This window comes from Sinocyclocheilus grahami, unplaced genomic scaffold, assembly GCF_001515645.1.
Source record: "Sinocyclocheilus grahami isolate Dianchi unplaced genomic scaffold, SAMN03320097.WGS_v1.1 scaffold1545.1, whole genome shotgun sequence".
NCBI lineage: Eukaryota > Metazoa > Chordata > Actinopteri > Cypriniformes > Cyprinidae > Sinocyclocheilus > Sinocyclocheilus grahami.
Genome location: NW_015506724.1, coordinates 230,751 through 241,827, shown reverse-complemented (window position 1 = coordinate 241,827; position 11,077 = coordinate 230,751). Strand labels below are relative to the sequence as shown.

General features: G+C 37.3%; 1 protein-coding gene across 2 annotated transcripts in view; it reads left to right on the top strand.

Moving 5' to 3' along the window:
• mthfd1b (methylenetetrahydrofolate dehydrogenase (NADP+ dependent) 1b) overlaps positions 1–11,077 on the top strand; it is a 60,246-nt gene that overhangs the window by 44,348 nt on the left and 4,821 nt on the right. For both annotated transcript variants that reach the window (XM_016257343.1, XM_016257344.1), the window contains 14 exons: positions 3,726–3,823; positions 4,186–4,359; positions 4,490–4,626; positions 4,840–4,886; positions 4,968–5,075; positions 6,056–6,130; positions 6,255–6,357; positions 6,562–6,638; positions 7,255–7,395; positions 7,484–7,552; positions 7,653–7,764; positions 8,400–8,539; positions 8,667–8,708; positions 8,952–9,052. In XM_016257343.1, coding sequence (XP_016112829.1) covers positions 3,726–3,823; positions 4,186–4,359; positions 4,490–4,626; positions 4,840–4,886; positions 4,968–5,075; positions 6,056–6,130; positions 6,255–6,357; positions 6,562–6,638; positions 7,255–7,395; positions 7,484–7,552; positions 7,653–7,764; positions 8,400–8,539; positions 8,667–8,708; positions 8,952–9,052 — 1,424 coding nt within the window. The remainder of the gene's footprint in view (positions 1–3,725; positions 3,824–4,185; positions 4,360–4,489; positions 4,627–4,839; positions 4,887–4,967; positions 5,076–6,055; positions 6,131–6,254; positions 6,358–6,561; positions 6,639–7,254; positions 7,396–7,483; positions 7,553–7,652; positions 7,765–8,399; positions 8,540–8,666; positions 8,709–8,951; positions 9,053–11,077) is intronic.

The window sequence follows — 11,077 nt, the reverse complement described above, 5'->3', positions numbered from 1 at the left end:
AAGCATTTTAGGGGGCCCTTGGCTTTTGGGGGCCCAAGGCTGTCGCCTACCTTTGCCTAATGGGTAAGTCCGCCCCTGGTCATACAGATGTTTTATGAAGCAAAACAAAAGTCAGGTTATTTTGTTTTTGCTTCAGATTTTGAAATTATATGGTCTAATATAAAACAAACAAAATACATGATTAAAATGCAGTGGTTGCCTCTAATTTCAAATGGCTATGAAAAATCAAGGTGCAACACAGAGCGAAGAATATGCAAATGTTATTTTATACAGTGGGGCAAAAAAGTATTTAGTCAGCTACCAATTGTGCAAGTTCTCCCACTTAAAAAGATGAGAGAGGCCTGTAATTTTCATCATAGGTATACCTTAACTATGAGAGACAAAATGAGAAAAAAAGTCTAGAAAATCACATTGTAGGATTTTTAAAGAATTAATTGGTAAATTCCTCTGTAAAATAAGTATTTGGTCACCTACAAAGCAAGATTTCTGTCTCTCACAGACCTGTAACTTCTTCTTTAAGAGGCTCCTCTGTCCTCCACTGGTTACCTGTATTAATGGCATCTGTTTGAACTCGTTATCAGTATAAAAGACATCTGTCCACAACCTCAAACAGTCACACTCCAAACTCCACCATGGTCAAGACCAAAGAGCTGTCAAAGGACACCAGAAACAAAATTGTAGCCCTGCACCAGGCTGGGAAGACTGAATCTGCAATAGGTAAGCAGCTTGGTGTGAATAAATCAACTGTGGGAGCAATTATTAGAAAATGGAAGACATACAAGACCACTGATAATCTCCCTCGATCTGGGGCTCCATGCAAGATCTCACCCCGTGGGGTCAAAATGATCACAAGAACTGTGAGCAAAAATTCCAGAACCATATGGGGGGACCTAGTGAATGACCTGCAGAGAGCTGGGACCAAAGTAACAAATGCTACCATCAGTAACACACTGCGCTGCCAGGGACTCAAATCCTGCAGTGCCAGACGTGTCCCTCTGCTTAAGCCAGTACATGTCCAGGTCCGTCTGAAGTTTTCTAGAGAGCATTTGGATGATCCAGAAGAGGATTGGGAGAATGTCATATGGTCAGATGAAACCAAAATATAACTTTTTGGTAAAAACTCAACTTGAGGAGAAAGAATGCTGAGTTGCATCCAAAGAACACCATACCTACTGTGAAGCATGGGGGTGGAAATATCATGCTTTGGGGCTGTTTTTCTGCAAAGGGACCAGGACGACTGATCTGTGTAAACGAAAGAATGAATGGGGCCATGTATCGTGAGATTTTGAGTGAAAACCTCCTTCCATCAGCAAGGGCATTGAAGATGAAACGTGGCTGGGTCTTTCAGCATGACAATGATCCCAAACACACTGCCCGGGCAACGAAGGAGTGGCTTTGTAAGAAGCATTTCAAGGTCCTGGGGTGGCCTAGCCAGTCTCCAGATCTCACCCCATAGAAAATCTTTGGAGGGAGTTGAAAATCCGTGTTGCCCAGCGACAGCCCCAAAACATTACTGCTCTAGAGGAGATCTGCATGGAGGAATGGGCCAGAATACCAGCAACAGTGTGTGAAAACCTTGTGAAGACTTACAGAAAACGTTTGACCTCTGTCATTGCCAACAAAGGGTATATAACAAAGTATTGAGATGAAATTTTGTTATTGACCAAATACTTATTTTCCACCATAATTTGCAAATAAATTCTTTAAAAATCCTACAATGTGATTTTCTGGATTTTTTTTTCTCATTTTGTCTCTCATAGTTGAGGTATACCTATGATGAAAATTACAGGCCTCTCTCATCTTTTTAAGTGGGAGAACTTGCACAATTGGTGGCTGACTAAATACTTTTTTCCCCCACTGTATATATATACATACATACATACATACATACATACATACATACAGGTCTGGAAGTAGTAGAGTTTTTGTGCTTTTGCCTTTATACACCACTACAATGGATTTGAAATAAAACAAAAATTTGATTGAAGTGCAGACTTTTAGATTTATTTTAAGTTTTTTTTAAGATTTATTTTACAAAATATTAAATTCACCATTTAGGAGTTACAGCCATTTTATGCAAACTGTCTCCATTTTCATGAGCTCAATAGTACTTGGACAGTTGACTAAGAAGAGGTTAATTGACCAGGTGCTGTCCATTCTCTCGCTACTTCAAGACAAATTAAGCAGATAAAAGATCTGGAGTTGATATGAGGTATCAAATTGGCATTTAAAAGCTGTTTGACTGGCGCTACCAATATGAAGTCCAAAGAGATCTCAATGAAAGTGAAGGAGGCCATCATTAAGATGAAAAAAACAACATAAATCTATAAGGTGTGGTCAGATCAACGGTTGGCTACATTCTTTAGAAGAAAGAAAGTACTGGTGAGCTCAACAACATCAAAAGGCCTGGAAGACCAAGGAAAACAACTAAAGTAAAAACCCATTCATAATGTCAACAGAAATCAAGAATACTCTGGAGGAGGTAGGCACATCATTGTCAAAATCTACAATCAAGAGACGCCTTAATGAATGTAAATACAGAGGGTTTACAACAAGGTGCAAAGTACTGGTAACATTCAAGAACAGGAAAGCAAAATTACTCTTGGCCAGAAAACGTCTAAAACAAAAAAGCCTCCCATGTTCTGGAAGAAGATTCTCTGGACTGATGAAACCAAGATTAACTTGTACCAAACTGATGGGAAGAGAAAAGTATGACGAAAGAAAGGAACAGCTCACAACCCAAAGCACACCACATCAAGTGTCAAAAATGGTGGAGCAGTGTTATGGCATGAGCATATACAGTATGGCTGCCAATGGAACGGGCTCACTGGTGTTTATTGATGATGTAACCACTGACCGAAGTAGCAAGATGAATTCTGAGGTCTTTAAGGCTACATGTATACTCTCTGCTCACATTCTGCCAAATGCTACAAAACTGATAGGATGCAGCTTCACAGTGCAGATGGATAATGACCTTAAACATACTGTGAAAGCAACTCAAGACTTTTTGAAAGCAAAGAAATTGAATATTCTTCAATGGCCAAGTCGGTCGCTTGATCTCAGTCCAATAGAGCATGCTTTTCAGTTACTGAAGACAAGACTGAAGGCAGAAAGACCCACAAATAAGCAGCAACTCAAGGTTGCTGCAAGTGAAGACCTGGCAAAGCATCTCCAGGGAGGAAACTCAGAATTTGGTGATGTCCATGGGCTCCAGACTACAGGCAGTCATTGACTGCAAAGGATTTTCATCCAAGTATTAAAATTGTGCTTATATTTACAATTATGTCACTTTGTCAAAATACTATTGAGCCCCTGGAAATGGAGGTACTTTGCTTAAAATGGCTGTAACTCCTAAATGGTAAATGTCATTTTTGTGGAACCTTTTAAAATAAACCTACAAGTCTGTAATCACATCTTGATTGTTTTATTTCAAATCCATTGTAGTGGTGTATAAAGGCAAAAGCACAAAAACTCAGTCAGTGTCAGAATACTTCCGGAATATATATACAAAATTATTGGCAGATACTTAGTGGTCCACAAATTGGACTGGCAAAGTAAAAGCAATGTGTTCAATTCCTGGAAGGGGCTATCCCCTGAACCATTCATTATTAAATTGTCCTCATATAATTTACTATTGACTTTTCAGGAGATTTTACACTTAATAATCTGAAATATTTCAAATCAGCTATTCCTAGGCAATTCAATGTTTGCTTTTCGTTTTTCAGAACACAGTTCTGAGTGCCAAGCATTTCCTTCAAGCACAAGAACCTGGGAAGTGGAATATAAATTACACCAATCTCAACCTGCAACGGCCTGTTCCAAGGTTAGATCAATTTTTTTTTCTTTTGTAGATATGCAAAAGACAAAAAACTAAATTTGTAACATCAGCCAATGTGGTTCAGTGAGTGTGATGACATCTGATGATAGTTTACAGTCACCATGCACTGTCAAGCTAAAAACTAATACTATTCTAAATTCTAAAACCATATAATGGCTCCTCAGACAAATCAGTTGCATGGCCTCAGAAGACTTAGAGTAAATAAGTTGTATGCACTACTTTATGATGATTTTTGGCATGGATTTTCAGTTATGAACAATTCCTTGAAGTAAACAGCTGTTTCAATAGTATCATTTTTGTTACTATTACCATTGTAATAGCTTGTTTGTTCATTTTTCATTATGCAGTGATGTCACTATCTCTCGCTCCTGTGTACCTAAACCCATTGAATGCCTTGCTGAGGAAGTTGGTCTTTTCTCGGATGAGGTTGAGCTCTATGGCAGGACCAAAGCCAAAGTCCAACTGAAAACGATTGATCGACTGCAGACTCAACCTGATGGCAAATATGTGGTTGTTACTGGGTATTTTTTTTCCCTCCTTGTATCTCTTTTTCTGTCTCCCAAGTGTTCTATTTCATATAGATGAAAAATAAATGAACACCTTGTAAGCTATTGATACTTGTGCTAAGAAGTAACATTTTGTTTAATGTAGAATCACTCCGACTCCTCTGGGTGAAGGAAAGAGTACAACTACAATAGGGTTGGTTCAAGCACTTGGAGCTCATCTGAAACTTAATGCGTTTGCATGTGTGCGCCAACCATCACAAGGTCCAACATTTGGCATCAAAGGTAAGTAATGCTGATAAGACAATAGTAATACCATGTATGATTGGTTACCTCTAAAGTGATGTTTTATCAAACAATGTGCAAAAAGGTTTGGTATATCAAGTTTTGTTTACTAAACTTTTGCAAAGGAAGTACATTTGTTTTTTGTGTCAATTTTCATAGCAGTGAGAGCAACTACAGAAAATTAAGCTACTACCTTATCTTTTCTATCTATAGGTGGTGCTGCTGGTGGGGGATATTCGCAAGTTATTCCCATGGAAGAGGTATTCTTTTTGCATCAGATTCTTGTTTGATTAATTAAGCTGTATAAAAACATGTATTTAGTGATTGTCGTCTCTTCTCAGTTCAATCTTCATCTGACTGGTGACATTCATGCCATCACAGCAGCCAATAACCTGGTAGCTGCTGCAATTGATGCTCGTATGTTCCATGAAGCCACCCAGTCTGATAAGGTATTGTCTGTCTTCATTCATTTATTGGATCACTGATATCGCATTCTGATGTGATCAGGGATGCAAGTTTGTTCAAAGATTAAGGCTGTCAGTTAATTAGCATATAATTAATTAGACAAGACAACGTTTGAGAGAGGCGGGGCATAGAGTACCTACAATAATGTACAGTATTTGAAAAATAATGTGTTTTTTGAACATTAAAGCATATCAACATATGCCGTTACACAAAATAATGATCTTTAAAATAGCATCATATGACCCCTTTATCTAATCAAATAATTGTGTGTATATATATATTTACAGATAAAACTCAAATGCTTTGAAAAAAGAAATCAATAATATTACATTTTTGCAGACAAAAGCATTTCTCTCTGCAACAATGCATAGTCAGTATGCTGCAAAAGATAATATTCCTGTTTTTGCCTAATTTTGAGACATGATACATTTACTTTAGAGTTTAGATACTGGATATGATGGTTAATTTTCAGAGAATGTCTTTTAATACTATTAAAATATTATTATACTAATAAATTACTGATTCTTGAGAAGTGGGACAAAAAAATAAAACCTTGTGTGTGTGCGTGTATATATATATATATATATTATTTCATTGGACTATATGCTTCTGTCCTCGGTTAAATGTATGTCCAGGTCAGTATTCAAAGTGTTGCCTTAAAAGTTTTTAGTCCGTTATCAGACTCACTGTTTTGTAAAATGCAGACACAAACACTATGGCAAAATTCTTTATCATGGACAGTCTTCTAAGCAGAGCTCTTATGTTGCTTTTATACAAGACATTAAATGTGCACCTTGTGTGGCGATTAAAGTGTTAAGATGGCTTAATGCTGAGAAGATGAGCAATTTAATTGTGCCCCTGCACCAGTGTAAATTATTATATTATCTGCATCACATTTTAAGAATTGCTTTCCTGCAGCGAAAGTCCATATCAACAGCTAAATATCATTCTATCACTGCACTAGGCTCTATTTAATCGGTTGGTACCCTTGACTGGAGGTCAGAGGAAGTTCTCCCCAGTTCAGATCAACAGACTTGAAGTAAGAATAATGTTTGTTTGTTTTTGTAATTTTATATCCTCCTCTCTAAGATTTACGTTAGATTTGCTCTTGCATTGTCATGCTTTCTGTAATTTTATATTTTTGATGTTCCTTGTACTGATAGAAACTAGGTATAAAGAAAACTGACCCCAGCATGTTAACAGAAGAGGAAATCACTCGCTTCGTCAGGCTGGATATTGACCCTGAGTCCATAACTTGGCAGCGAGGTATGATAGAATGTGTATTGCTGTTTTCATTGTTCTTATACTATAGAGATGAATGATATGAAATAAAATGAAAGCGGAGTGCATCTTTAATACTAGATCATTTGTGTAGATTGCTATTTGTTCTGATGTTACTGAAAATTACACATTTGAACAGTATATACACATTTGGATGAAATGTAAATCTTCTTTTTTTTTTATATATAGTGCTAGACACAAATGATCGTTTTTTGAGAAAAATCACGATTGGCCAATCTCCAACTGAGAAGGGATTCACCAGAACTGTGAGCATCACACATATTACCATATGTTACTAAATGCTTTACATACTGATGAATAAGTAGACTCAAGAGACTTGATTATTTAATTTTATAAAGCCTGTCCAAAAATAAACTGCATAACATTTATTGTTGTTGTTAGGAGTAAAGTAGTTTATGCACAAACATTGTTCAAATATTGTTTGTTCAAACGTTATGTTTGTCTAGCCAGACGCAGCACTCATGCCACAAGACACCGCAATGGCCAAAGATGTCCACCTGATTAACATATGCAGCAGAAGAAATATGTTTTTGTGTTCTTGTTCAAATAACTTATTAACTTTTTAATAGCTCAGGAATTACAAGTTAACATTTCTTTCTTTCTCATATGAGCCATGGGAAAGTGTCTTGTCTTTCTGCAGTATCAGTATCAGATGTTATCAGGCTGTTATCATTGAACTGTCAGGAATCTTTTACCTTGCTATTCAATGTTCCTTGAGGGTATAAATAATACTGACTTGACAGTTGAAACGGACAAAACATTGCATATTCAATCAGTTGTAATGACAAGAAAACCAAAGCATTTTATCTTATTCTGTTAGCAGGCAATGCCCAGCAACTTTTTTTTGTTTTTTTGTTGCAGGCCCAGTTTGACATCACTGTAGCCAGTGAGATTATGGCAGTTTTAGCTCTCACCACCAGTCTGGCTGACATGAAGGAGAGACTTGCAAAAATGGTGGTGGCCACCAGTCGCAGTGGTCAGCCGGTCACCACCGAGGATTTGGTGTGCTGCTGTCATAGGTCTCATTTTATCTCAAATGAAAATGTCTAGGTGTTCATCCTGTGTTGATTCTGTAGTGTTTGTGTCTTAGGGAGTGTGTGGAGCTCTGACAGTACTCATGCGAGATGCCATCAAGCCAAACCTCATGCAGACACTTGAGGTGAGCCGAATTGTCCTGGGTTGTCCCAGCTGTTTTCTTGTCACTTCTTCTCTGGTGCTTTAGAGGTGTGTCTTAAGTCTTTGTATGAACACTTGTTTAGGGAAACCCTGTGTTTGTTCATGCTGGACCTTTTGCAAACATTGCACATGGAAACTCTTCAATCTTGGCAGATAAAATTGCTCTGAAACTAGTTGGACCTCAGGGATTTGTGGGTAAGTTAAACAAATCAAAACCACCTTTTTATTATTGGCATAATTTAAATCTATCTGTAAAGTGAAGCGCCAGTATAACTTACAAACTTAAGTTATTTAACTAAAAAGGTAAGAATTTAGTTTTAAAATTCATTGTTAATTATTAATTTATGTAAATTAGTTTGAGTAAGGGTTAGGAAAATTATTTGTTTGATTTTCATAATTATAGCATTAGTTTGTGTATTTTTTTCCTTTTACCAAAAAAAAAAAAAGAGGCAAATAAACACCCACGTGACTTTAAATCAGCATACTGTATACAGACTTCAGTATATTGTATGCAGTATACACATGCTTGAGTTGTTTCTTACACCACGTGTGTCCATGTTGCAACATTTTTATGCTGTCTGCATGGGATGCACCAAAGCAAATCTTTCAAATCCATTTGGCCTGATGTTGGAACTAGTGCAAGCACAAGTCAGGTATCTGTTTACTGTCAGTGACTCACGGCGCAGTGCCGCTCACATCTGGTAGAGACAGGGTGTTAAAGTACTTATGGGACATATTAATTACAAAATTGTGCAAAAATTGAATTGTTTGGTTGTCTTGGAATCCCATCAGTGTGGATTCCTAAAGGGTTTATTGTTGTTTTCTGCCAGTCACTGAAGCAGGTTTTGGAGCAGATATTGGAATGGAGAAATTTTTCAATATTAAGTGTCGCCACTCTGGTCTCAAGCCTCATGTTGTGGTCTTGGTTGCCACAGTTCGAGCACTTAAGATGCACGGAGGTGGTCCAACGGTGAGTCTGAGAATACAGCACAGTAATTTATTTACTTTTTCATGTAGATTGACATTTTCTCCCACATAAACATATAAATTTGTACAGGGAGTTGATAAATGTGCATTGCATTGTATCTTTTCTGTAGGTCACCGCAGGCACGCCTCTGCCAAAAGAATATATTGAAGAGGTACTCTAAGATCGTTTAATGGTTTTTCTTGCTAGTCTGTGATTTTTATAGATATTGTAGTCTAGTGATGTGAGTAGCTAAAAATGTAGGTGTTCTAAAACTTTTTCACCGGTATTACCATATGTATAAATAAAGTTTTGGGAGTGGCAGCAGCATTTAACTAAATGTGAATCACAGGAGTCACTCCAGAAACATTCCCAAAACTTAATGTTGTGCTGATAAATTTGGTTTGAACTCTTGCAGAATCTGGCACTGCTGGAAGCCGGCTGTAGTAACATGAGGAAGCAAGTGGAGAACGCTCAGCTTTTTGGGGTTCCAGTAGTTGTGGCTGTCAACGCTTTCAAGTAAGACGGCACCTGCTGATTAAATCTGCACAATACAGATTTAAAAAATAAATTCATCAGCTTTATGCAGAGTAGGGCAAGTTAAGGGTTTTTGATGTCTATCAAAATTCCTAAAGCTTTGTGTACTGACTAGTTTGTTACTGTTATACTATTGTTTACGATGGACCGAAAGTAACCCAAAACAACAACATCTTTGTCACTACTGCTTTTACTTTTCATTGCTTTTTAATAGGGCTTGTGCTAATAGAATTAATTCAGTGAATTTTGTCTCTGACCTGTATATTCATGTCATAAGGAATTTTCCTACAGTCAGAACAAATCAAAAATCTTAAAGGGTACCTATTATGCAAACTTCACTTTTGCATGTTGTTTGAACCATAAATGTGTGTTGGCAGTGTGTGTACACAACCACCCTATAATGATAAAAATCCACCTGCTCCTTTTTTTTTTATCTGTATAAATCATGAGCAGTTTCTCAGAGCTTACTGATCACAGAATCGGTAAAGTTTGACATCACACTTTACCAGCCGCACCCATGATAGTTGACTGACACAGCCATATTAGCCGTGACCCCGCCCTGAGTGAGCCGCACACACACTATCTGCCATGTTTATCTTCATGCCAGAGCATTTAAAAGCAGCATTCAAGTAAGAAATGTCTTCTTATTAGAGCTATATACAGTAAGTTGTTCAGTCCAGAGCAGTGAGTGATTTTCTGCTTTTATTTTATTGTTTGGGTCATATTAAGAGCGTAGACCCAAACAGCGGTCAGTATAGGTACTGTATATTATGCTGCTGTCACTTAATACACCGATCTAATGTAGACATTCGATTTCTTTCCCAGCTGTTTAACATCACAGACATTAACCGACTGTGTTTTTGTAACTTAAGTGTGTTTTTAACATAAACTTGTGTGTGAATGAGAACTTTTAGTACTCGCATGCGTGTGACAGCCGCTCTCTGTTTGCGTGCTTCGGATGTGTGCATCCAGAAAAACGTATATCAGAAATTTAAACTAATATGGCTTTAAAACACGTGATTTCAGTGCGATATAAATGATAATCAAAACCAAACAGATGTTTTTTGGCAGAGATCTGAGATGCGAGCTAAAATTGCACAGCCCTGTTCTGGGAAAGGGGGCGGGGAGCAGCAGCTCATTTGCATTTAAAGAGAAATGGACTAAAACAGCCTGTTTCTGCTTCCACTCAAAATAGACATTTTCAAAATTATATAATAAATGATCTGTGGGGTATTTTGAGCTGAAACTTCACAAACACATTCTGGGGACACCTGAGATTTATAATACATCTTGTAAAAAGGGGCATAATAGGTGCCCTTTAAATTACCACCTTTGTGGTGCATGTCAGGACAACCACAGTTGCTACCACAGGCACTACACCTCTCTAAATACATAAGGAAATCGGGCAACAGAATAACTATCGAGCCATTCCCACAGGGCATTTTCTTGCATTCAAAGCACAGTGGTTGCCTAGTATAAAATGCCGTGGTCTCAAGATACTGTTTTCTTAAGTACAGTTTTTTTTAACTACTTCTAGAGTAGTTAAGCCAATATGAAGTCTTCTGAAACCCTACAATAAGTTGTGAGGAAAATAAATTGGTAAAACTTTAGATTAGCTTACACTACTCACTATTAACTCTTTCCCCGCCAAAGACAAGTTTTTACGGCTTTTCGTGTTTTCACTGTTATTCACTCGGGGGCGATATTACACATCTTCTGAACGAGTACAAAACCTCCCGAACAAAAACACATGTGTACAGGTGATCTCTTATGTAAACAGATGCATATGAAAAATAATGCGATCATCAGCAATGCCAGCATATAAATGAATACTGCATAATGTTATGGAGTAAAATGTTGATCCAGGAAGTGGTATATGTCTGTGCAAGCTTTGGAGGTGTTGATAGAAGCGATTTACTGGATTTATGCTTTAATAATCGTACTGAATATTACCTAGATGTAATTTTTGATAAAAATTTGATTTTCTCACCTTTTTGCTCAAAATTA